This window comes from Helicoverpa armigera, chromosome 5 (assembly GCF_030705265.1).
Source record: "Helicoverpa armigera isolate CAAS_96S chromosome 5, ASM3070526v1, whole genome shotgun sequence".
In the NCBI taxonomy this organism is placed as follows: Eukaryota; Metazoa; Arthropoda; class Insecta; order Lepidoptera; family Noctuidae; genus Helicoverpa; species Helicoverpa armigera.
The window spans coordinates 8,243,668-8,270,647 of NC_087124.1; the positions used below are offsets into that span (position 1 = coordinate 8,243,668).

Here is a 26,980-nt window from a genome sequence, read left to right on the forward strand (position 1 = left end):
AAGGGTACGGAATCCCCAAGTCAGATTGGCAGTTACCTGCTAAATAAAATTAGTGTCAATCAATTTTGTTAATTTAGTTTCTTCTTGATTATGCATGCATTACCGTAATTAGTGGGTGCAGCAAATATGTGACTATTTAAAATGGGCCCAAGAAGCTGTTTTTTTTATTATTAATGGCATCTCGCAGTTCAGCCTAGGAAGCTGTTGACTGCTCAACCGGACAAGCTCCCTGTGGATGTCTAGAATTTAAGGCCAGCCAGGGGCAAAAAAGCTTACAATGTAAGCTGCAATTAACCATACCAACATATACCCTACCACCTATTTTATCTTCCAACCTCATTAGCATATTCCATTGTCCACAGATCTACACAGACTGGGCGAACCACTACCTGGAGCGAGCCCGCTCTCGGCGGCGCGCAGGCGCATCGGGCGGCGGGCTGGCTCGAGACTGCGCAGATGGCTTGTTGCTGGCAGATGTGCTGGAAGGAGTCACTGGGTTGAAGGTGCATAGGGCGCATCGCAAGCCGCGGAACCCGCAACAAATGGTAAGACACTTTAACTGGATAATGAAATTTAACAATAACAAGCAAAACGGTCAAGTTATTCAGTTTTCAGTTTTATTTGTCGTCATAACTGCAACAGAAATAGTGTACCTATTTCTGTTGTAGTTGTATTAAATTAGTAGCATTTGTAAAAAAAACTGAATCCTTAACTACACACAGTTCATGATATACAGCCTAGACTGACGGAAAGCCACGTCTTAGTACTTAGGTAATCCATTTTACCCTTTGGTAACGGAATCCTAAAAACGAGGAGTAGATGGCCACATCTGAGTATCTCTTTGCAATCCGGTCGCTTAGTAGAATCCCGCTGAGTATCTTAGTGAAATGGGATTGCAATTAGGAAAATTAGAGTAACCGAACCTAGATTATCTTGGATTTGGAACCTACCCAAGGTTTCAAATTCAGGAGATACCTCAAAGCTTTATTTTAGGTTTAAACTATTTTCTATGTGTCCTTGCATATGCTATTAGAGATTAACTTGACGTAATGTAGTGGATTTTTTGGGCCTCTGTAAATACAGTTATGTATCTACTATTGTCACGCTAAGAAAGAAAGAAAATGAAGACATGCTATTCTTATCTAATTTTGGTTCCTAATCTTATTTAAATTAATCAATTATATCTCAATATCAAGTTATTCTATTACCTAAATTGCGTGGGAAGTATTGAAATCGAAGTGGATTATGTTCACAGAGTGGACGGCTAGTTCTCACGCAAATCCCTTGCAACAGGTTTAACCTAGTTCAAAAAGTCTAGTTTGCATTTTCGGGCATAGCTTATTGTATTGTAGGTCACGGTCAAGATTACTAACGAAGTATGCAAAGAGGTTCAATAGCCCAGACCTTTAAGTAAACAAATGAATATCAACTGTTCCACGAAGGTTATGGTCAATTTGAAGTGTCTTTTGGGCCAAATAGTCATCTGGGTAGTATACTAAGCTATTTACGGCCCGATTGTCATCAATCACTTTATCACGCATGAAAATGTTGAGCTTATGGTACTTCCATGATGGTTATAGTATTACATAGTTTACAAAACAAAGTATGACATAGACGACGTAATTATCAATAACAGAAGAATCCTCAGTGGCGTCAGTCGTATGCAATTAATTGGTCGTGTAATCTACGGTGACTAGAGAGTTTGCTCGGCTCTGATTAATTTCGTTACTACATTGGTTCTAGCATTTCTAGGCTAGATCGAGGCTAATGATTGTGTGGTGTAACTTTCAGTACTCTGAAAGCAATTGATCTGATAGCTTCATTGTGAAAGTTAGATAAATAGTTATTTCTCGTTGTAAACCTTAGTTGAAAGATATGTAGTCACAATGAAAATATCTGTCACTTAAAAAAGTAACATAAGCAGTCTTAATATAAAGTTCAGTTTATAAAATTCAGTATAAAGCGGCATTCATTTATGATTTTATTAATTTTCCAATAACCAATAAAATCAATCATGTAACGTCCAAACAAAACTTTCAAATATCCGGCGCATTTTGTTTATTATTTTTCACGTACAAAAATGAAAGCGGCACAGGAATATTTGGTTTACCCGAAATAGCTATCGGTTCACAAATCATTCGGGCAGGTACACACGGGCGGAGCGCACGCGGACGCGAAGTGTCCGCGCCATACACGGCGAGTAAATGTGATAGCTAGCACAGAAACCCGAATCCTGCTGCGTAAACGACGCCCAGTTTCCGGCGCGTGTGAAAGTGGACTTACGAATTTAAACTGCACGCTTGCATTGTCCCAATTTTACTGCCACCACTATTCGCGAATCCATAACACGATTTGAAGGACGCGATAAAAACAACGCACATAGAAAACGCAAATGTATTGTGTTACGTAAAACAGGCGATGTCACCTAATAGATTCGGTTTACACAGTCATTTGATAGGCTGCGGTATAGAGGCCAAGTACTAGCAACCACATCCGCCAATAGACGTCATAATATCAATTCCTTTACATAACCCGAGGGCACGACGAGGTGGCTATCAAACACATTTTTTATGTCAACAAAGCTATAAAACCTTTATGATTTCTAACTACGGAACCGTTGATTTTATAATGGGTCTAATTTTAAATACGCATTTGACCACAACCATAACACCGGGTCTAAGAATAAGTCGTAAAGCTCGCTCTACGATAAGCTGACAGGTTGTTAAACATGAACTAGCCAAAGTAACCAATCGATAAATGCTAGCCATTGTGACTTTTGTGTAATTTAATCCTCGATTAAACTGTACAAACATCATGCTAACTTTTTGTTTGCGTAAATACCTAAAACTTCAGGTAACAGGAAAATGATATCTATAGAGAATACCATTTTAATTGGCACAAATACGTAAATACTTTATGAGTCCTTGTTTCTATTTAAATGAGTATTTCAAAGAAGCGTCAAGTATATAACCGCAACTATTTCTGTATAAATTAGTAATAAACTTTAGGTTACAGCAGAATCATTCAAGAATTTATGGAATTATGTATTTCTTTATTGTAAAAATTTCTGATGGATTAATATAGCCCATGTGGGCTGATTTGTTTACGTGATACTATTTTCAATCTTAACAAACTTAGGTATTACACAAACTTTTCTGTAGCTACCACTCGCAAAACACACGACACTGAAAATAGCCTTATTATGAAACCCAATAAATAAATCCTAGAAAATTATAATTTATGGGTCCCAGCACGGCATTCCTGGTTTTGTTTGCATTCATTACATCGGAAGTAGAGCATTGTTTGAGCAACTGTTGAAAGAAATCAACCAGCGACTAGGCAGGCGGCAGGCGCACGCGCCGCTTATGTTTCATTCGTAAGCTGTTGAACTCTCAATTGTCCGGCAACATTCGCTGTGAAATATTGGCACTATGTGAAACGAGATCCTGTGCAGCTATTAGAATATTAGAAAATAAAGAGCTTTACACTCGGAGCGCTATTTGCTCTTTACGACTGAGTGGAGTTAACGCGTGCACGCACTATATTACTTCCAACTTCGAATTAAAAAACACAAAACATACTTATAACAGTTCTAAAAAGAACCTAATTAAAAATTGATATCAGCTATTATTGTATTAACATTAAATAACAAACCTTTCCACAAATTCTTCTAATAGATTTAAATCACACAGCAAACAAAGCTCGTATTTTATTTTCCTTAAACACACCCTTTTAAGTAGTTAATGAGATGCTTAAGTCAGCCCTCCCAGGGCGCTTTCATCGCTACATATGTAAGCAAAAAGTTTAATAGTTTGAATGTTCCGTTTTTTGCGGAGCGCTGATGATAGATCGCTAACGGAGATGACTGGTGTCTGACAAACAAACCAATTGTTTGCTTGTCCAACACAAAGTGATTTATTATGGGTTAACTGGTATAACACGGGGCATCGCACATATCACATACTTGAGGATTACGAAATCAATCACTGGATTACAGGAATTGGGTTAATGTTTATATATTAACCTACTTCCTGTTACCTATGTTCTAATCTACCGTATTAGGTTTTTTTTAGATAAACTTACAATAGATTTAGATAAAGTTTAGGGCGCTATGTAGTGAACTGTGATGATATTTTTGTAGCAGAATAAAATTCAATAAAAAATTCAGACATGATGACATCAATATAAAAATAATAATGCCAACTTTAATTTATCCGCTAACATAAAATCATAATCATAAATGTAGGAAAAAAAAAGGAACGAATGAATTATATTGTCTATGATCGACCGATTGTCTATGATAAGAAAAAAGCAATGTAAAACTCTCTCTCGCACGACGACGCCATATTAAGATTACCCAGTGTATTTTGCTCCGCAATCAAAATATCAAATTAGTTATAAAAAAGTGTTCTCATTTAGACCTCCCCTACATAAATAACATAAAATCTAGATAGGTATACTAAAACTTAATTTCTGATCTAGTTTATAATGAGAACTGAGATTCTTAATGTAGATACAGAACTGGTATTGTAACAATCATGGAGCAAGCCTGCAGCTTCGGTGTTTCCTCTAACAAGCTTACAAGATTTGCCGATACTGTTGTCCATTATTAAGTTCAAATAAGTACATTGTGTTTGATATGGGTGTAAATATTTGTAACATGACCTGCGTATTAAGTATCGACCAATAAGAATAAACAAATCCTATAACAATAAAAATCGATGGGCCATTTTGATTCCTGCGAATTTCTGATTGTCCTCCTGCGTTCACATGAACATCTGTGACTGCAGAATGTAATCTCACATCTTTATTGAGCTTTACGCTAAGCCATATTTGCACAATCGTTTACCGGCCGTGACCCACCCGGACGCGGCTTCCAGATAATCATCTCATCTGATCTTCGAGATGACGATGCACAAGTGCGCCATTGTTCCAACCTTTAAACCGTTACGGTTATGGGACATTTTAAGACCAATTTTCCTTATATTAAGGTTATGAAGTTTACTCGCCAATTTCGCGTGCTAATTAGTCGGCTAAAAGGTTTCCCGCGCGTTACACCAGGGGCTCGATTCTCCTAAGTTGATAATGTCAAAATCGAATAGAAATCGAATCGCAATATGATCGTAATAGCAGTTTTAACCATATCGGGCATTCTGCTACTAATAAAAGACCAATCGTATTCGATTGACATTTGATTGGTTTGCGATTGGTCTGCTATTTTGGTGATTTTGGTCTATACGGTAGTTTGCTCTACAATCATATTGCAATAGTTAATCATTTGCAGACAAAATGATTCATTAATGAATGACGGAAAAGGAAAAAACGTTTATTTCAAAGAAAAAATAGCGGAATGCCACATACGTTTCAATCGTAATCGAGTCGGGATTGGATCGCAGTCGAACGTGAATCGTATGTTGCTTAAGTAAAATTAGGAGAATCGTGCCCCAGCTCGGTGTCTTGGAAGTTCGACACATCTCGATAGCAAGTCTACCGTCTACCAGTGGTCGACGTGTACCATTCATTCGCGCGCGCGCTTTGCTCTGTGACGGGTGCGTCCAACGACTCGAACATTGTACATTCGTATGTACGACGACGTATCGATGTTTTTTACAATCGATTAAATTTATTTTAACCGCTCGAGTTCGAACTAGTGCTGAAGTGATATCCTATCAGTGTTGTGAGATGATGATTCAGTGAACTGTGTTTAAACGTTGATAAGTGTTTTTTTTTCGTTCGTCTTATTTTGAACTTTCAGTGATAAGATTACAGGTCAGTCTGATTCTAATAATATTTTGCTAATCGTTTAGAAATTTTTAGGTGCCGACCTTACGAGCTTGTGTCTACAAATTATACGTTTTGTCGTTCGTCTAGCTACTTAATTCGTCTTTTGAATCTTCCGGTGAGTACCGGTTTATAGAATAATTACTAGATATCAGATCGTCCGATATATATTACCTATGACAAATTATCAGGCGCGTTATATTTGGTATAAGTATTCGTGATATTGTAATAACTTTACCTATGACTTTTATTATAAAAGCGCCTTTATTTTTTTTAATGCAGGGTAGGCAGTTCTCTGCCAGTTATACCTATACGATACGTTATTACGAGGTTAATTGAAATATACCTACCTACTGGATTTAAGTTTACCATGTTTCACATTACAATTAACTACAATTGCAGTATTTTTAAAATTCGCTTCCAAGAAAATTAATCATTCAAAAAGTCCATTGGGATAGAAAGAGCTATAGTTAATGTGGGTAACTTTAATTAACTGGCTAATTTACTGACGGTGCTTTTTGCTTTATGTATCCATCCACTTCGAAACTTTAGATCGTATTTCTTTAACACTAGAAATGTATGTGCTACCCATAATTACTTAGGATTCTATTGGTTAAGTTTTTTCTTCTACAATTGTCTTTTATTACAAATCGGACCGTTAACCTCAGTTGACCTTTACGCGTACTTAGGTATAGTTAGTCCTCTGCTTTCAATATAATCAATCAATCATGATCACTTCGATAGCTTTAGATCAGTATCAAAGCTTTGAATTAACTCTCTTTTGATTATAATAATAAAATAATCTTGACGTAATCTAATTATACGACTTTGTTATGACTGTTTCGTCATGTCAATAAAAGTATGAGAGCGATAATAAAAAAGTAAATTAGGTAGGCAGTTTATTCAAACATGTTGGACTGTGTCTCGAATCAAGTGCTTTACTGTTTGGCAGTAGTTCTTGGATTCGATTCCCAGATCGTACTGATTTTTGATTCCGTTACTAGAAATAGTTATAGGTATTAACAATTACTAGATTTTGTGTGTTCAAGACGTTACACTTAGCACCATAATTATTCATTTTTTGTCTTGTAAACATAGTTTTGTCGAAATGAGCGTGTAAAATAATCTAAGCACCACTTCATAATGAACAGGTGTTGGGTATGTTTTGGAATTACCGACCGGGGATCAGTGGAATCAATTACCTTTTTTGCTGAATCTTGTAACACAGATGTTCATAATTATATGTTCTACCTATAACCTAATACATGGTTCAAGCACCCAGATAAGCTTCAGTTCAGAGTACATTTTACAAAGTCCGCCTACAGCGTATTCTTCTGACCACATAGGTATTACCGGCATAGTGCCAACTCCACATTCACTAATTTATAAAAGTCCCATGTACTACCTATAACGTAGGGTCGAGGATAGATCTCGTAGAATGGAGACCTGATTAAGTGATTACCTACTGGCTAGAAAACTACTAATCAATGTGTTGTGCCTAGGATATTAGTAAACGGAGAGTAAGTCAGAAAGGCTGGGTGCTATCATAACATCTGGAATGATTTTCTCACGATTGAGATAAACTTCCCGTGGGCTAAACTAACTACATGTTACTAAAATATTTACAAACAATTTTCATGAGGAGACGGAGATAGATATAACAGATTGTTTTGTAAAATTCTTAATTTCAGGCTTTTGGCCAATGTCCCAGTTTCTTACTGAGTTAGGGTCATGCCTCGATATGTCGAGAATAATGGTCGTCATCCACCACATTTATTGTTTTTAAACTTATAAATAAAACAATTAACCACAAATAACGATAACAAACTACCTATATACTGATGTAAAGAATAAAAGTACGACTCGCTGAATGTAAACCTGACATATTTTTTATTGTTTTTGATAATGGAACTAACAAAACATCACACTAATCACAGAACAGAAAAATAATAAGAAGAAATAAATTACACTTGATCGTGCGCACAGCTGTAAAAATGATCCGATGAAATGTCTCCCCCTCCGTACTAAGTCCGATGCGCGGGCGCCTGTTCAGACCGCCTTGAACTGTCACACGAACGTTTAAGAGTGGCAGATTTAATGTCAGGGCCCTAACACACGGAGTTTTTGTTGCTAGTCTAACTAAACAATAGGGAAGCTATGCTGTCTGTTACAATTGATCGTACTGGCAGCTTTGTTAATTCTTCGACAGGCGATTTAAGAACGCAAATCAATCATCTCCCACCTTGGTAAAAAGTTTTTTTTTTTCATAATATAAGTTAGTCTTCTACCAGCTGAAATAACGATGTGAGGCTTAATAACAAAGGAATGTTTTATGGCTACTTATAAGAATTTTTTAGATTCCTGAAAAGTTGACATAGTAGTAAAAGCTAAAGTCATCTATCAGTCATGATTTGGACATATTGTATACTGTTGATTCCAAACCATAACATATTGACCAATTGCTTAATAACACCAATTCCAACCTTTGTTTGTAATCTTAATCACTACAACAGCCAATTTCCAGCTGAAAGCTTGCACGTGTGCACCTCGCCTTAGGGTTAAGAAGCAATATAATACATGTGCTGTATTACATATTCATAATAATTGCCAAAACCAGACGCAAGTGGGCCACGCTGATTAATGCTAAAGTTTTACGATATTTTTTGTACACTTAGCTAGTAAACGGGTCAGTGATCTGTAACCAACTGTTAAAGTTTATCGATTATTATTTATTATTTTATTATATGGAAACGAGAATTCGCGCACTAATTGAAATAGTCGGTTTTTGTGGCATTAGCTTTCTACACTTTTCTAGATCAAATTAACTATGCTAGATGTGGCACTTCCGAATAATACAGTATTTTTTTAAACATAGCTCTTCTAGGTAGTCGGGTAATTAAAAGTGGGTAGGTTTTCCTTAAGCTTTTGTATCAATAATGCAGTGTTTATTGAAATGAATAAAAACATAAATATAGAACTCATTTGCTTACTAAGAAAAATAAGTATCGAAACCACAATGTGTGGAGGAAAACATTTCATTCATTAATGCTGAAGGTTGTTATAGTTTGCCTAGCTACTTATTATTTTAGGTCTTGTGGTCAATTTACTGAACATTCTAGGTATATATGTATATTCAATTCAATTAATATGTGTGTGAACAAAGCAGGACTTTTCCTTATTTTTTAACACAGTAATGGGATATACAGCTACGTTAGTCGTTACCTACCTCTGAAAGTATGAGTCAGCAACAAAAAGTCGGTCTTACTCAACGTATTGGTCATACAATCTGGTTGTCAGTAATGTCAGTTATGTTTTTGCTAAACGCAATTAGAGGTCCAGGTTTCTGCGAACCTCACACACAACAATGTACCGAGCCGAATAATCTTTATTCTACGAATTCACAGTCAGCGCACTACAAAAATAGATCAATTACTATTTGAATTATGTACTTCCAAGTCTACTTATGTATGAGTCAGTCGCCGTTTTAATTGTGTTATTTATATAAAACGGATGAATTATTTGATTGTGTCTCATAATTTTAAACAGATAATATTGTATGAATGATAGGGGAACTTGAATTGCATCCATCTCCGTTTTACTAAAATCGTGTTGTGTGGTATGACGTCAAACAGATATAAGATAGCACCAAAAATAATGCACTTCCCTTTTTGCACATATCACTGTGTTACTGAGGAAATATTTCTTATCCATGTATGCGAACTTACCTAATCTTGAATTGGAATTTCCACGCACCTTTTTCAGACCACGTTCGTCCTATTGTTTTTAGTGAGGTCGTCAAAATATTACCAACTGATAATTTATTAGTCACACATGGTATGAATTGAAAACATAATCGACTTTAATACAAATCGAACAACCTTGTCTGGTATCCTGTTTATGCTTCCATCTGATGGCCAAACTGCAATTGGGTTAAAGCTGTCTGGAAGTTGGATCTTATCTCAAAATGAGCTAGTTGTCAATTCTTGAGAGCTAGTGGTGAGATCACATCGTCGGTGTCACGTCGCCGACACAATTGTCACGTCCGCCGAGAAATCCTATTCTACCCACAATATAATCACGAGATACAATATTGGACCACTCGAGTATCTTTAGAGGAAACAAAAACCTCTATTATCTTCTGACATACTTCGATCGAAAAGTCTTTTGTATACTTATGCAGACAGATCGTTAAAACCGTTTCGAATATAAACGACAACTCTCACGACATTTGAAGGAAATATCGATAAAATATTTACATTACTACGTGTGATTTTAAGACCATTTATATTAATTGATATTGGCGCATAAATTGTAAAGCAATTAAGTTAATTTTCGCAATGTCATAAAACAAAAATTACAAATAAAATGCGGGTACACGTGTCGGTATGAACGTCGGCGGCCGTTCTCAAAAATAATAACGTGTAATTATTCGTCTTGATATTCGTCGTACAGCTGTCGACTCAAACAAAACCTACTCGTGTTCCTGACCATATGTTTAGTGTTAGTGAGTTAGTTTGCATGAGAAGACGTCCGCATCTGCGAGCTCGACCCTGAACTTCGACAAGGTCGACTCGATACATCGGAATCATGTCAATCACTAGCCATCGAGCATGTTATCTCGGTAACCGTTCCGGAGAATTAATGTTTGAACAACTTCTTTGTTTTAAAGTAAAAAGTAAGCGGATGTACAGTCGATCAATTGTCTGAATTACATTGTTGGTACACGTTGTTTGTTTGTTAGTATTGCACTGTAAGAAGAGGTTCTTACACTCGGAACAAAGTTCTTCAATAAGTGTTGATGGTCTTCATAATAATAACACAAGTAATTTTTATTCATTCCCAGAAATAACTGAAGCTTTATCAGCTGAAGTACCTATTTTAATATTACCACAAGTGTGGTAACAGTTTTATTTATAACACGACTTTGTGACCTTTGCGTAAGTTCGTGTATTAATTTAATGGATATTGTTATTGCTGCATGTTGAATAAAACAAAAGTGCAGTGCTATAAAAATAGAGGTTATAACCATTGCATAGTCAATGCCTTTATTAAACTACAAAGTACTTAGTATTGACTCACTGACCTTACTAATTGAGATATAACAAACTCCCGATAGATCTGTGAAAGACTTGTTGTTTAGAAGGAACATACATACACCTGAGTAATTAGTTCTTATTACATAAACACAAGTACATTACTGGATTACATAAGTAATGACCTATAATTATGTGAATTAAGTAGACGTTTCAAGGTGGAAAACATTTATATGAATAAATTCACACGACATTTATGCTGTTTTTCGCAACCGGTTTGGTGACATTGTAAAAAGTGTATTTCTGAATACATTTTTTTTTTACATTTAAAAATATAGGCTATTTTTATGATTAATACCTATGATTTAAACCTCTTTGACTATTATTTTTATGTAACCGATAATGTCTTTGAAAAAGTTCATTTTCAAAGATAAGAAAATAAATATAATTTGAAGTTAGAAATGTGGGACGGTTCTAACCGATACATAGGTACTTTCCTAACCTTCAGTAGGGGAAATTGAGGTACTTATGCCGTAGTGATTTCCAATCATGTAGGATGGTAACTTAGGTAATCGATAGTTATTATTTTGAACCATTCCTGTACTAAGTGATCATGTGCGCTATATAATACATTCAGTACGTATGTTTTCATAACTCATTTTCAAAAAGGTATTGATCGTAAAATACACACTAGTACGGATAGTGTAACCTTTATTACGTTCAATTTAGTGCCCAGGTTAGACTAAAATGGAGGTGAAACTTCGAGCCTAGGCTATAGTTTTGCATTTCCTGTTATTGCTTACATCGACTTACTTCTATGTTCAAGGCACTACATACGAATTTGAAAAGAAAGTCTCACATAAATTACAGGAAAAGTATTACAAAAAAATTGTTTTCAACGGCATTTGTCAGGTGCACAACAAAGTGTTTCTAAGTTTCTCCTCCAGTTGGCAGTTCATTCGCTTCCAAGCTGTATATTTTAAAGTATTAACTCTTACTTCGTCGTGAATGCAACATAATGAATCGGAATGTGAAACCAACAATACAACAGCTACTTAAAATGTTTGAATAACTAAACATGTCAAAATTGTTCTACAAACTTATGAAAAATGCCCGTACATTTCTCACGGCACTCAGTAAGGGCCAACATTGTTGAGTGTTCGAAACAAAACAAGTCGCTCGTACGATTTGTTCCGGCGTTGGATCGGACGCACCTCGCCTCAAATGTAAGTGGGCTAATTTGTAACATACGACAGATTTATGAGTTAAGGCAAGTAACGCAGTGGGTACGCGCTAGTGAGATTAAGCGGGGGAAAGCAGTTAATGGCTCGCATACCTAAGCTCGGTGTAATACAGACGTAATTTACTATTTAGATGAGGTTGCGTAGCTGTAGGAGTGTAGACACTGGCCAAGTCTTGAAGGTTTTGAAGGTCTCAATAATTGTGCAGACATTGCTACTTTTTGATTTGATTTACAATTTCACAATAAAATTATAACAATATTTCATTAAAGTTGTCTCGTAAGGGATTCAGCATATTTGCACAGGTCCCACTTTTTGGACCCCTCGTATCAGATTTGATTCATTTTAATATTCCATGGTCGTAATATAATCGTGTGCATGTATGAATGTCTTGAACTGATAATTCCTTGAATTTCCTTGCCCTAGTTATACGCTCAAAGGTAGACTTTTCGCAATATTAGCTGAAATCACACGGAAGTCATAATGTCTTTACAGACGATTCGAGGAAACTTGCGAATTTCAATCATTTCATAGTAAGCTCATTTGGACATGGATTACTTTTGATGTTAAGCTGTTTGAAGAAATTCTTTGAAGTGACCCAGTGTACCTACTCCTTATTAGAAATCTATGTTTGCTGTCACAATAATCTAAGCACGATTAATTTTATTGTACTAGACTTTAAACTTGTGCAAGCAATTCATGACTCCTATCACGAAATGCACCCGGTTCCAAAAAAAGATAAAATAAATGGTGAGATTAATAAATATACACCCGATAGCAATCAATAAACCCGCGTCCACAGTCAAGTCCGAAGTGACAAGCGCTCGCTAATCACCGATGCTCAATATTTGCCGTCAGCTGTCAGCTCCCGAAGCCAGCCTTCGAAACTGTGTCACGTCACCGTTTGACAGGTGGTTCACCCGCCACATGACCGTTGCGTGACCGCCTGTCGTGACTACACCGAATTGTTATCTACGCACTTTTAGGAGCCCCACACGTTATCATGATTTACGGCCCCCCTTTAATAGCTTGTCTGATTCTGTATGAGTTGTTGTTGACAAATTGTTAGTATTGACGGGGTGATAACATTTTTTGAGGCTTTAGCTACCTGGTATAGGTGAAAGGTTAGAACAGTTGATTAGTAAGATATTAATTTGCATTAGTCCGAGGAAACTAGCGTATCCACTTTTTAATTAGCAACTGAAGCTTTAAGGTCAAAAGGTGAACTTGAATTCTGGCACAAAAAATATAAATAAACAAAAAATGCTTTTTTAATAAATAAAAAATGTAAAACATGTCTTTATGTTTTCGAATCATCTTCATTTCATTGCAATTTACATTTATTGCTTACTCACCTTTAAAACGAGATATGCATTACCGTCGAAGGTGGAAGGTGCGAATGGTTGCGTATACGCAGATAAGGCGCGTTCCAGTTGTACGACAAGGCCTCGACACACATGCGCGACAGTGTTGCCAGAATGCATCTAGTTTTGGCAACGCATTAATTTGAATGTGTCAATTTTCGTAGATTTAATCAATGCTTGCAAGGCTGTCATTATGCAGTCTGAAGTGTTTTTAAAAACACGAGTAGAGCAGGTTTTTGAGTTGAAAGGTATACTTATTAACAGTAAACATTTAAGGAATTGGCAGACAGAGAATATTATACCTATTTACTTCATCACAGATATAAGCGTATGTGCCTATATGTTATCTATAGATTTTTTTAAACCATCAAATTCGTAAACAATTTCAATTATTATTTCTCCTATAATTTTGATATCATTATCAAATCAAATCTGACAAAGTCGCCTCTATCTTATGCTCAATCCCATTTTTATATCTAAATTGATTATTTTGTATTATTCAAACATATTTTGGCAACACAGTAATCGGGCGTGCCATGACCTACCGCAGCATAACGGGATCTACTTGACTTTCAGTGTTTATTTGCTTTTTAAATCCGCCGCCGACCACAAAAGTAATGAGCTATTTGCATGGCAAGTACTGTTCAACTAACTGTATTTAAGCATTAGGTATTACTTATAGAGGAGACATTAAAGACCTACTATTTGGACGTAAGTAGGGGGAAAAAAATCTACGATCTTATAGAGGATTTTTTTCAAATATAAAGTTGAAAGAAAATGTACTCGTAATTCAGTATAGGTAACCAAAGTGGGATTTGCTACATGATTATGTAAAAGTTGTATGAGAGTGAGGGATGCAAGAGATGTATTGTAATCTCCATTCTCACAAATTCCCCTTTTTTATGTCACTATTACCTAGGTATATAATAAAACAAATACATACATTGTATTTTTAAATAATTAAAGCAAAACATGGGAAGTAGGAAACAATAGACATAAACAAAGAAGACCTTTGTAGAAATTAATCTCAGACACATGATTGACATTGATGATCAATCATCATTGTTTATCTTGCAAAGCTTATGAACATTAAAAGAGCCTTGAGAAGTAATGCGAATAAAAATAGACGAGTCTAACTGTTAGGTGCTAGTAGGATAAAAGATTGTCAACTTAAAAATTGTCGTTTGTGGGTGGAAGGAAATAACGGTTTATTTTGATAATAGTAGGCGATGATAAATGAACAAATGTTATATGAAAAAATTACAGACCTACTTAGATGACACAAAATACTCTAGGAGACAGAGACTGTGGCTCTAATGTATTTTCCAACTTACTTGTTTTGAGTCTGACTTAAGCTAGTACTTAGATAAACAATTATCAATGTTAATTCGATGTTTAGGGAATCGTTGGTTCAGAACAATATTCCTACATTTTGTTAAGAATACAAACGATTCATTTGAGCTGTTTAACGACGCTCAAAAAGACTTCAGCTACCATTTACAATACTCTTCGACTTTTCTTTTATTTTTTTCACAAATGTTTAACCTAGTAACCAATTAGGTCCGTATTTAGGTCTACAAAACGAGTTTGTTTGACTATCAAGCGTATCGAAGGGCAAAGGTTTCACCTTGCTGCGTGCCGATCAACTTGGCACGTGCCTCCGCTGCCGTATGGTGGATTTAAATGCTTTACTCTCTTCGAAATAATAGCAGCTACACTATGAAGTGTATTGTAATAATATTGTCAGGAAATACGAAGCTTTAATGTGATATTATTTTTATATATGAGCAAGTCGATTAAAGTCTATAAGTAAGTTTTAGCTTTGTTCAATTTTGTTATGTTCAGGAAATTGGAAAAAACGATTTACTTGTATAAATAGTAGGTACCTACTTAATACCTACCGTTTTGATATGGTTTACATAGGCATGCTAAAGGAGTACAATATGAAAATATAATAAAAGCAAAATAGGCTTGGCAAACATTCACATGATTGTCATGTTTTCATAATAAACATAGTTGATACCGTTTTAACATAACTTGAAAAATATTATTAATCGCTTTGAATCAGATTGGTTTTCATAAATACTTAAGCACACAAACGTAGGTATTTATAAACTAATAGTTATACAACATGGCAAAACTGTAGAAATATGGAAAACGCACAGTGTTTAATTTAACCAAGGTTGAAGATAAAATCACATGTTCACAAACAAACCAGAACTTGACAGAATAATTAACATTTCACTTTCTTAACAAACACTAATTTCGTTACAATCACTCAAAACCAACAACCATTTCTCAGAATCCGGAAATTACATCAATTTAAAATGATATTCAAGTAAAAGTATTTGAGCATTCTAACAAAGGAACGACCAAACATAAAGAGAAATAAAGCAATACTTTATGAACACTAAACAATTGAACATCAACATTTATAACTGCTATAATCGTCTCGATTTCCATCACGATCACGAACATAACCCGCATTAATGGTTATTTATTATTTATTTATATATTTTCTTCAAACCAATACAATAAAAATAAATATAATGTATCTAGTATCTATCAGTATGCAAATACATTGTTATTGAAGCTATCTTAGGGGACAAGTTCGTCGTTGTTCTTTACGACATTATTTTGTGTTACTTGTTATTGAAACATTGAACTGGTTACAATACTGATTGTCTCGCTTAGAAGAAAGAAAAGTAAATATTTTAAATTGCCCTAAAAATAAATAAAACTGTCCACGGTTTGACACAGTAAATAATTTGAGAGATACATCTCACTCTTGTGTAAACTACGTTTTAGCACAGATTACTACAATAATTACTACGTAGTTTTAGTTCAAACTAGTGATGTGCAAAGGGTATTGTACCATAGCTTACCAAAGTTTCTGCATCATCGATCCGATCCATCGTCTTCTCAGACCACGGGGACATATTCCGCCGTTTCATATGTCACCCATGGGAAATGCTGTAACAACACATTCGCACTCGTGACCACAACATATAACGTAACATAGTACAGTCATTCAGTCTTACGCTAACTAATTCGCGAAAGCCGACCACTTTGACGGTACTGTATAGCTAAACATGTGTAGTAAAGGATAATGATAATACTGTTTAAGTGATTAATGATGCGAAAGAGTGTGAGAATTAAATTAAATGTAAAATTGAATTCATTGTTTTATGTACGACCATTTGTCAAGTATAATAATTTAAGTTACAAAAAGGGTATAATTTAGGCGGTCATCAAAAATATTTTTAAGACTCTAAGCTGAGGCACCAAATAAAATAAACAACTCCAAAAAAAATAAATTGACTTTATTAAAAGGGCACTAAAGTATATAATATTATGATCCAAAAAAAATAAAATAACATCAGAAAAATCGCAAATCTCGCACAAATATTATTTTTGGTTCCCAAAATGGATTAATGGTCACCAAATTCTATCCAACTAAAAGATTAATATTACTACCAAAAATCAAAGTTAGTGACGAAAACGAATCGCTGCAAAACCGACTCCACGTAGTCTTGTCTGCCCTACCCCTAGAGTGCAATTCAAAACCGCGTAGGCGCGGAGGGGCGAGGCGGCCTGCGAGCTGAGGCGCAGGTAATTTTTAAGGCTCGCCGCTGCGGCTGAGGCTGGCCGGCCGGGCCGGCCAGCAAGCCGAAGCTGCGGTGGTGAGCGTGAAAACCATCTGCGACGATAAGCTCGCATGGGACCGCCGGAGCCCTGCAGCGCCGGAGCCGTGACAGAAGAAATTCTTGCTGCATGTTGCGTGCTTACATTTTAAACGTACTGAGTTGCACACAAATTCATATAACAAAGCGACGTAGGTATGTTTGGGAACCCCAGTATATTAATTGGTATTTGGGAAATATTCTAGCGATCGTTAGCTTTTTTAGTCTAACAAAAATGACCAAATTAGGAGTCATGGTATTACATAATTGGTAACATCTAAGTAGTGACAATATATAATATTTGGTCTAAAGTGTATTTTAAAGGCGTCCATATATTTTTTTAGTAGTCAATAATACGAAAAAATGGTTTTATTTAATAATATTTTTGGAAACGTTATTTGGTGACCATTTATCCATTTTGGTAACCGTTTAGAATTTTTTGGTAGTAAAATAGGTACTTTTTTGGGTGGTGTTTAAACACAAGCCTTACAAAAACCACAGAAAAGTTGAATAAAAGAAAATTCTGGTTAAAGTTTATTATGACATTCCATGAATAAAATTGAAATGATACAATTTTTTGAAATATACATGTGTAGACAATGTAACTTAACCTACATAAATATATATGCTTCCTATCAATATGAACAGAATTTGAAAACAAATGAAAGTCGGCTGAATAGAAGATTATATAATTGCTTTCATGTTAGAATCACTACCGATTACTCTCAATCCATTAGCAATCACACAATGACAAGCTTGAGCTGATTTTGAAGCCTGATCTGATGTTCCTATTCTGTACATTATTGCATCAATCTGTTTACACAATAGGTCAGATATTATGGTTTCTCGTTCCCAAGTGAAATCTAATTGTGGTGCGATAAACGAACACCAATTAGAGTTGCTCCATCGAAGTGCGCACGATTGCGATTGTAAGCTGTTAGTCAGATTTGTCACGTTTGGTCTAAGGCTGCGTATAGATGAGACGCGAGATACATTTTGTATGAGTCCTAGGTGTTGTTGTGAGACAAATCCTTGCCAAGATATATAGGTAGTAGGAACCTCTGTATCGTAGGATTATCGAAACAATAATATTCAGATGAACGAAACGGTGTAAAAACTTCACGACAATAACAATTCAACATTTATTTCTTACCTGACTGCTTCGAACTGGGCTCCTTTTCCTTTTAAAAGTTTCTAATTAATTCTGCCGTTTCTAATAATAACCATTTTAGTGCGGAGAAGTTTCAAGTGTCTATTTTCAGACGGGAATAACTTTTTCATGTTTCGTATTTCGAAATAAAGATGGAACTTGTGAAACCGTTCGCAAAGAAAAAGGGAATTATTTGATTGCTGTCGAGTTTTCAAACTTTCTTATTACATTGGAAACCTAAGACATTGTGCAAATATATCTCTACTTATTAACGTATTATATGGAACTAATTAACATGGCAATATAGGACACAATTAATGTATTCTCATTAGTCCACATACAGTCGAGGTACAGACATACTCAATTAATTAGATAGCGTAGAAATTAACATCTGGGGAGTTAGTCAGACTTAGTAAAATGTTGTACTGCGTAATGTACATAATATGAGCAAATTATGTTTGTAAAGAAAACAGTTCACATCAACTAACAAAATTAACATTTTGTAACTACGTCCAAATAAACAACAAGCATGTAAACACTTTAGCAACACAACTGATAGACAATAGGACGTAAACGATTATCCTTCTAATACAATTTTTAATTTTCGTCCCGATAAGCGAAATTACAGGAAAACAAAACTGCTCTAGCTTATCTTATCGCGGGGTCAATGAAGGGAAATGGCCTCCATGGTCGAAGCCTCGAAGCCTAGCCGCCACTTACAGCTGCGTCGGAAGTTTCGTGTTCCATTCCGAAAGTTGCAATACAATTAGAATTAAGGGGTAATGGGAGATCATTGATATTGAACATGGTAATTGATTTCATGATTGCTCTAAGTTTAATTTTTATATCTTTTTTCTGTTTTACATGTTCTAATGATGTTTTTATACATAGCCAACGTTGTCGAAATGAGACATTTGAGATGACCTACAAGGATCCACTAAGCTTCTGGCGGCGTATCTATATATAGTTTTGCTCTTTTAGTAATATTTGCAAATAGAGCATGCAGGTCATTGCTTTTCATGAAAAACTTGTCAGAGCATGACCTGTCGCAATGGTCTCTAGCTCTCAATAAAACTTCAACAATACACTTCCTCTGGCAGTTGTCAGTTTCCTACGTAATTGAAGTAACGCAGTGACATAATTGAGACAATTTTCTCATTCTATTTCTGTACGTTAGCCAATTTCAATCCCGCCTGGGCCTGCTTGCAATTTACTAATCCTGACAGCTTTATAAATTGTGACCTCGTTGGACTAATCATCTTTTGTGTCTTTAGGTCTTACTTGCGAAGATAATATTTCTCTGCTGTCTCGTACTGTAGTCAAATCGGGCACACTTCAAAATTGTTCATTTGTATGAATATCAGTATGTCTTCCTCATCGCACCATAATTACAGTCAAACCGCTAAGGTAAAAGTTTTCCTCTTATTGTACCTACTTAGATTTAAGTATAGAACTTTTTAAAACGAATACGAGTCTCAATTAACAAAACAAGACATTTTAGATGTGAAGCATCAAAGTGTTTGTGAACTGGGTGGGAATGTCAACCAGCAAGATAATTTCATTGCAGAATTTGGCGCATCATATTTTAACGTCAATCAGACAGTTCAAAATGAAACGTCAGCCTTTCTCGTTTTTCTTTACGGATGTTTTGTCACGACGAAAACGGTTCGTGGGAGGGCGACATTATTTTGTTCCTGCGGGATGCGAGAAGCTACACAAAAGCAACATGTTGTAAGACATGTGACCATAACACTGAAACGCTTAACTTGAAGCTAGGGCTGCCCGTGGTTTTGGGTGATGTGATTTGTGAAGGTAAAATTAAGCAAAATGTTTCCACATGTCATAGAACATTTAGACAGAAATTAGAATAGCAGACAGTGTTTCTATGGCGTGCTATTCCAAACTCGTTACGTCGCCATTGTTATGCAAACTTCAACGTAGCTCTATTAACTTACGCACCGCATGCCGGCAACATTGAGCTTTGCATACATTACTGACACTAACTTTCATTTAGCTGGGTGCACTTAAATTACTGTACAGTTAGAAATTAAGAGCCTAGTAATTATGTGATGTGGTTGCAAAAACGATGAAAGTGGTAGCGTCACATGAAATTCCTGTCACGATCAATTTCTTCAATCAATATGTCACGATCAATTGTTACGATACTTATGAACAGTGCCAATATAAAAATAACTGTCGCAGTTATCTTTTGCAACAGTTAAAAAGTTGCCGAAATTCACACAACCTTTGCTTCCATTGTGGAACATTTCGTCAGGCAGCCCTGATCTTACTGTGGCAAGGGTAGGTGCACAATGCCGGTCGCCGGGACCCACTGGTTGTGCCGGTGACCTATGAGCTCAGGAGACTCGCCTTTTAAGGGCCGGCGCCGACCGCAGCCGTGTCGCAACGTGCGCGAGCGATGCATGCTTCGTACCTGTTCAACATGTCACATTGAGGTCATCAATTGATTCTGGAAGGCGCAAAAGCTTGTGTTTTGTTTTGTATGAAGTCTGTTCTTGAGCTACTGGTTATGAGAAAATAGTGCAGAAGGGTATAAAAGGTGCAAACAGAGGTTCGTCTAACACTGAGAAAATAAGACAAAACTGCATCAGCTTCGATGCTATCATAATGTACAAAAATTAAGTCACTGACAAAACTTCGGTATGCCTACAAAATGAGCTAAAATATTTCACATCAGACCATAAACCACGAAATAAGTGCACGTACTGTCCAAACACCTATTGATATTTCAAGGCCCATCATAAAGCGATAAACTCATTGATACGCTCCTCGTGTAAGATCGGAAGCGCTTGCGCGGGCGCCTCACAATAGCAACAACACACGTAAAAGCTTCGTGTTATTAATTATTAATAATGTTAATAACACGGTCGCAATGCGAATCTGCAGCGATACCATTTACGTTAAAACAAGGTGCTCTTTATGATACTTTACGAGCGTTCCCTGTTCTGAATTTGATTTATTTTGATCATTAATCCTGATCAATAATGTAGACCTATTATTTGTTAGGTCATGCCTCTTCATATTATGTAGCCTTGTATGATTTTACGATCGCCGCTTCTAAGAAGGTACCTAACTACTTGTACAATGTAGGTAAGCCCCTGGTAACAGGAACTGACGTTCTCAAATAATTGTAATGCCTTCTGTTCTAAGGGCATTAAAATCAGGCAGATTTTTAAAGCTACTCGAAAGGAAATAGGGCAGGTAACAATACCACGAGAAATATTTATAAGTAATAGGTACCCTTCCTTATTAGTAACTGTTTCCCGCGGTTCCTTCCGGGGCCATGAGTCTTGATTACCCAATCTGACCAATTTTTTTCTGTCTTTACAGTTGGAAAACGTTCAGTGCTGCTTGGACTTCCTTCACGCCCAAAAAGTCCAGGGATTAGAACAAGTGACAGCAGCAGATATCCGGGATGCAAAACTAAAAGCAGTATTGGCATTGTTTTTCGCGCTCAGCCGACATAAACAAGCGACTAAACAGAGAACAGCGCCATCTAGCGGTAATGCTGCGAACGCCGGGAAAACTTCAAACGAAGATGTTTCACTGAATGCAGTCCAACGCATAACAGGTGGCAGCAGTTGCGATGAAATATTAACAGCGTGCGCTAATAACGTCGAGATGACGACGTTAACAGCTAATAGGTAAGTGCAAATTATTTAAATCAACACTTAAATAAAACGATAACTTTTTTAAGCTTAAATTAAAATGTGATACTTTTGTTGAAACCAGCGCCATCTAACGGCGTACCTTAGCGTTACAAGAAACTGCCAAACGTTAAATAGTTCAGTTACTCGACGCTAGATGGCTCTTACCGTAACCAAGCTTTCAAACTAAAATAACTTTGGTCAAGTAGCCGTAGCCGGACGTTTCGTAAAGCGATTATTTTAACTGTCGCGGAATCAATATGATGTTTAACTAACAATCACTTTAAGCCTTAATACCTATTGCATGTATAGTTATAAAATGCATCATGCGTATTTTCTTTTTATACTACGAACCTATTGCCTACATTAGAATGTGAATAAATAAAAAGTACCTTAATTTAATTTGAAAATCAAAAGTTTATACTTAAAAAAACATTTACCTAAAAATAGGTTAAATGTTTCGGAACTTATCTACACGCCCGCTTTAGAAGTTGTCTGATTATGTATTCCATAATCTATTTTAGGTTTCGGATTTATTTTGGTCTTACAAGAGGCGGTTCTGCATCTGATAAAACTTTTGTACTTATAGGACTACCTATAGTAGGTACTAACCTACTTAGTAAATTGGTTACTAATTACTGCCCACCTAGAGATAGAGGTAGGTTATTATATGTATCTATAGTCCCTACAAACTTACCTACACATATTTTTTTTTAATTAAGCCTGAAAAAAATGCTGACGGTGCACTTCAGTAATTATTTTGATAATATTCTTATTTTATTCGTTAAATCTTGTAGGTAACAATTTTGTACAAATGTTAACCTCACAAACTACATAATACAAAAATATAAAAATACAAAATTGTAAACCCATTCTTAGTTTAGTCGGAAGATCGGAAATGCCTACCGCAGAGAAAGCAATAATTCTCTCGTACCACCGCCCAGTGACACTTCTATTTCTGTCTAGCGCCCTCTATTGGCGAGGTGCCGAGATGAGCCCCTGCAGGTTTACTCATGTTCTATGTTAGTAAACAAAGACTGCACTTGGCAACGTGAACTTGGGACGGGGACATTACCTTTGGCAACGTTCTCTAGACATTCAAGTGAAATCGATTTTTGTTCGCGTTTTCCAAGAACTTGTTTGCTTTATACTTTGAAAGGAAATAAGTTATACCTGCCAACCTACTGTTCCTATCTAAGTGCCTACTAAATAATCTTTTTTTTCCTTTATAAGCATCTAATTGAAACAAGAACAAATAAACCTCAAATGACTCATAAAAAGGTAGCAACGACCACGTTAGAACTTAAGGGCCATTTCCATTTACATATTAATAAGCAGACGTTTATACTGCGTCTGACAGCTCCGAACCTTCTTGACACCGGTCAATGCTTCCTTGATTGCGCGCACAATGCGAGGATGTCACGTCAGGACCCGAACTTGAGTCACGACAAAGAGCTAACAAGCCATTGTTTGTCATTTGTTGCGTCGCTCCACTGAACGAGTAGCACGTGCTGTGTTTTGTACATATTCATTATACCCTTTTGTGGATGGTCTACGAGTTTTGGGTGGAATCGGAACTAAAAAGAAAAGCTTTTGAAAAGGGATTGTGATTTTGGAGAGCAAAAACATCGAAAATTATTTTCTTTTCAGATTATGTAACACTGTTTAATTGAGACGTTTTTGAGCACTTCATCGCTCGATACATTTAGTCACATGGTCTTTAAACAAATGCAATCCAAAACTCTCTTCGAATGAAAGTGTAAATATTTATGTCCAAAAATACCTCGTAGCAGTATTTTCAATCCAAAATATTTGTATTAAAAACACAAGCACTACAAAATTAAATAGTTACGAAATGTTCACTTTAAGTTGATGCTGTGTTTTCGTGCAAGTTACTTCAAAGCAAAAGTGAGTGCATTCCTCGCCAAAACGAACTGGTCCACAATTAGAATTCAGCCAGTTTTTCACATAGGTGAACAACCGAGGGCGCACGTTTATACACAATGGGACCACTTTCCTTACCGGGCCGGTCCATGTAAGGGCCCGGGCTGCCGAGATACCCAAGTGAATACCTTTTATGTGCCCTGGGTAAACACTGGAACAGATCATTAAGTATAATGATGTAAATTGTGTAACACATCAAATGTCGCTGTGACATTAAACTTGATGCAACAGTTGTGATAGTCATAATACGGACCATTATTTCCTTTTTTTGGAACTTTCTTCTGAATCTGGATTGAGATTTAAAAGATCTCAATTAAGTTTTTCTGATTCACATAAGTACGATAAAAATCAACACAATAAAGACTCAAACCCAACAATAAAAATCGAACAACTCGCAGTTAGTACCAACCAGGGACAAACATGAAAACATAAAACAAAAGGACAGTGAAATACCGAAACCGTTATAACTAATTACCAAAATTTGCAGCGACCGGGCGCCCTGGCAACCAACTCAATCGTAATCGATGAGACAAGACTTCGAAACTTAAATCTCGAGATAACGGTGTCATGACGGATGACAGATCATCGTTCATTTTAAATAACAAGTCGGCTTCGTCTCATGCTGCGATATAAGTGTAAAATTACTGAGGGCTGAGGGGGCCAGGATTCGAGTAGCCAATTACGGAAGTTAGGAACGGTGGTTGGTGGTGTGAACTTAAGAGCTCGTATCGAATTTCTCGTTGAGTTGTCAACATAAACAACGCTGGCGCGGCTAATTGCTGCTTAGCTGCTTTTGACCCCTTATGCTAAACGAGTTCAGAACTTCGTGCTTGTTATATAAACTTCTGCATCTAAATTTACTTAGAGGCTTATTGATATTCCATTACAGAAATTACGATCGGTTTCTCAAATTGCATAATCCCTTGCGCAAATGGTATGATCCTTTTGAAACGTATCGCTTACGAGCCGAAAGCCGACCGTTTCGGGAGCATGTTGAGTATGTTTGTGGTGTCAGCAGCCGCGGCGTGTCATGGCGTGTTTGTTTACATATCTCTCGCGCCGCTCGTCACTATCGTCTGTCTATTCCATCAACAAACATAATTCTCTTACGTTGGTTACGATCTTTATGGTAATGGCATACACAAATACACCACAGTGTATCAAGGTTGTGGTTTTCGGCTTATGTTTAGGCTTGAGTACATTCATATCTTTCAGTATCTACTTAGTTCGATAAATAGGATGGAAAGATTAGAAGAAATACTAATTAGTTGATATGAAATAAATGAAACAATGTAATATCTGAAATTTCCAGCAGCTTAAAAATCTCGACATCCAAATTGATTTAAGTGCACCCGTCAAGAACACGAAACACCATGGCGAATTTTTGTAATAGGAAAACGTCTAAAGCAGAACTGAGCAAGACGGTTGCCTTTACGATCGTTTGAGTCGGAGCTCGCGCGACTTGACAGGCCCCTGTTGAAATATCCACTTATTAAACTGCACTCTTTATTGCTCGTAAATTACGCCTTATGAGTTCAATGCTTCGTTTAATCCAACTGTTGTTAGAAATGGACAATACGTGCTGCTCTTAAGGCTTGCTAGCAGTTCCAGCGGTTAAAGTTTTGCAGCTGTAAATATTTTGAACAGGGAAAGGAAAATAATATTTAAAATCCGGGCAATAACTAAATTCTACCTCGCAATTCCTGTTCAAGCTCACTGAAACTTAACAGCCCGCATCGGATCCGAGCCCCTATGGCAATCTTCAAAAGTTTCGCGTGTAAATCACGATAATGATCGTGTCTCCAAAAATATATCTCTTAAATTGATGTACCGCTTATGTTATAGTGACAGTGCCATACAGTATAGTACATTAACCGTATCTTGAGAGACGCCATCGGCACCGCTTCAAAAATATAATTCATATTTTCTCACGTTCGTGTTATAAATCACAAGATGCTTTTAGATGTTCCACGAATAGTTTAATCCGTTTTACAAGCGAAAGGGGAATTAGTTGATTCTTAACTGAGCCGGCACGTTTCCGCGTTGTTTCCTCACTTTGACCGGTATTAATTATAATTTGAGTTTATTAGAAATTGGGGAAATAGAATTGAAATGTTGTTGCGTTCGGGGGAACGGTTGTGACATATTGTCAAAGTTAGTGTGTTCGGCGAAGTTCGTTAGTGGGCCGCAGTGCAGCAAATTCTTGTGACGCGGGGTGAAATGTGTCCCCGTTTGTATTTTGTTTGCATTTGCACGCTGAGTGTTCATGCATACAACTTATAGAGCAGTTACAGTGAATTGTGTTTTCAGTTCAGCTTTTATGGATTCAATTTAATAAGAAATGGTATTACGAAATTGTCGTTTTGTTGTGTATTTCAAAGCGGATAATGTATTTTCTCGAATAATGGTAGCAACGAATGAGAATAGAGTTATACGATTTGTGTTTGTAAGAAATAAGTTTATACTGAGATTTTAGTACATAGCAAAGTCTTGAGCTTTCCCTTTCTGTTTTGCAATAAATCTAGTGTTAACATTGGAAATGATAAATTCTTTCAGTAATGGCAGTTCTACGAGTTTCGTAGCTCAATGTAACATTGTCAACAGTTTATTTAGTCTTATAGTGTTTGTTCTTCCAAACCGCCCTCCGCAGCTCGCGAACACATGTAAACATAGAAACAATGCAAGCTTTCAACGTTTTTTCTACTGTTTTTTACCACTACCAAGTTTTATGAGTATTTTAACGTTTAACATAATATTTACTTCGTTAAACTGCGGTTTGTAAAAGTTTTTAGTTACATAAACGATGAAATATTCTAGCAGAGAAAGTATCTCTTGACTTACGGTACGATTCATTTGACTGAAACAAATGAATCATTTTACAAAAAATATTTTGTTGTTACCCGACTGTCTACTTGAATTTGCATCCCACGCATTACGCATCTCCCTTTGCAGTAACTAACCAGGTCCATACCTAGGTACGGCATCATACCTTCGTCCTGACTACATTATATTTTCTACTATGAGTTACTCTCATGTAGTCATACTCACTTACGGGTACTTAATTACATCGGCTCTGCAATAAACAGCTCATGTGTTTTCGACGTTTATGTCATTAT

General features: G+C 36.3%; 1 protein-coding gene across 12 annotated transcripts in view; it reads left to right on the forward strand.

Annotated features, from left to right (window-relative positions):
• Sick (sickie) overlaps positions 1-26,980 on the forward strand; it is a 185,294-nt gene that overhangs the window by 86,084 nt on the left and 72,230 nt on the right. For all 12 annotated transcript variants that reach the window (XM_064034576.1, XM_064034565.1, XM_064034566.1 and 9 more), the window contains 2 exons: positions 363-545; positions 21,604-21,917. In XM_064034576.1, the coding sequence (XP_063890646.1) occupies positions 363-545; positions 21,604-21,917 (497 nt within the window). The remainder of the gene's footprint in view (positions 1-362; positions 546-21,603; positions 21,918-26,980) is intronic.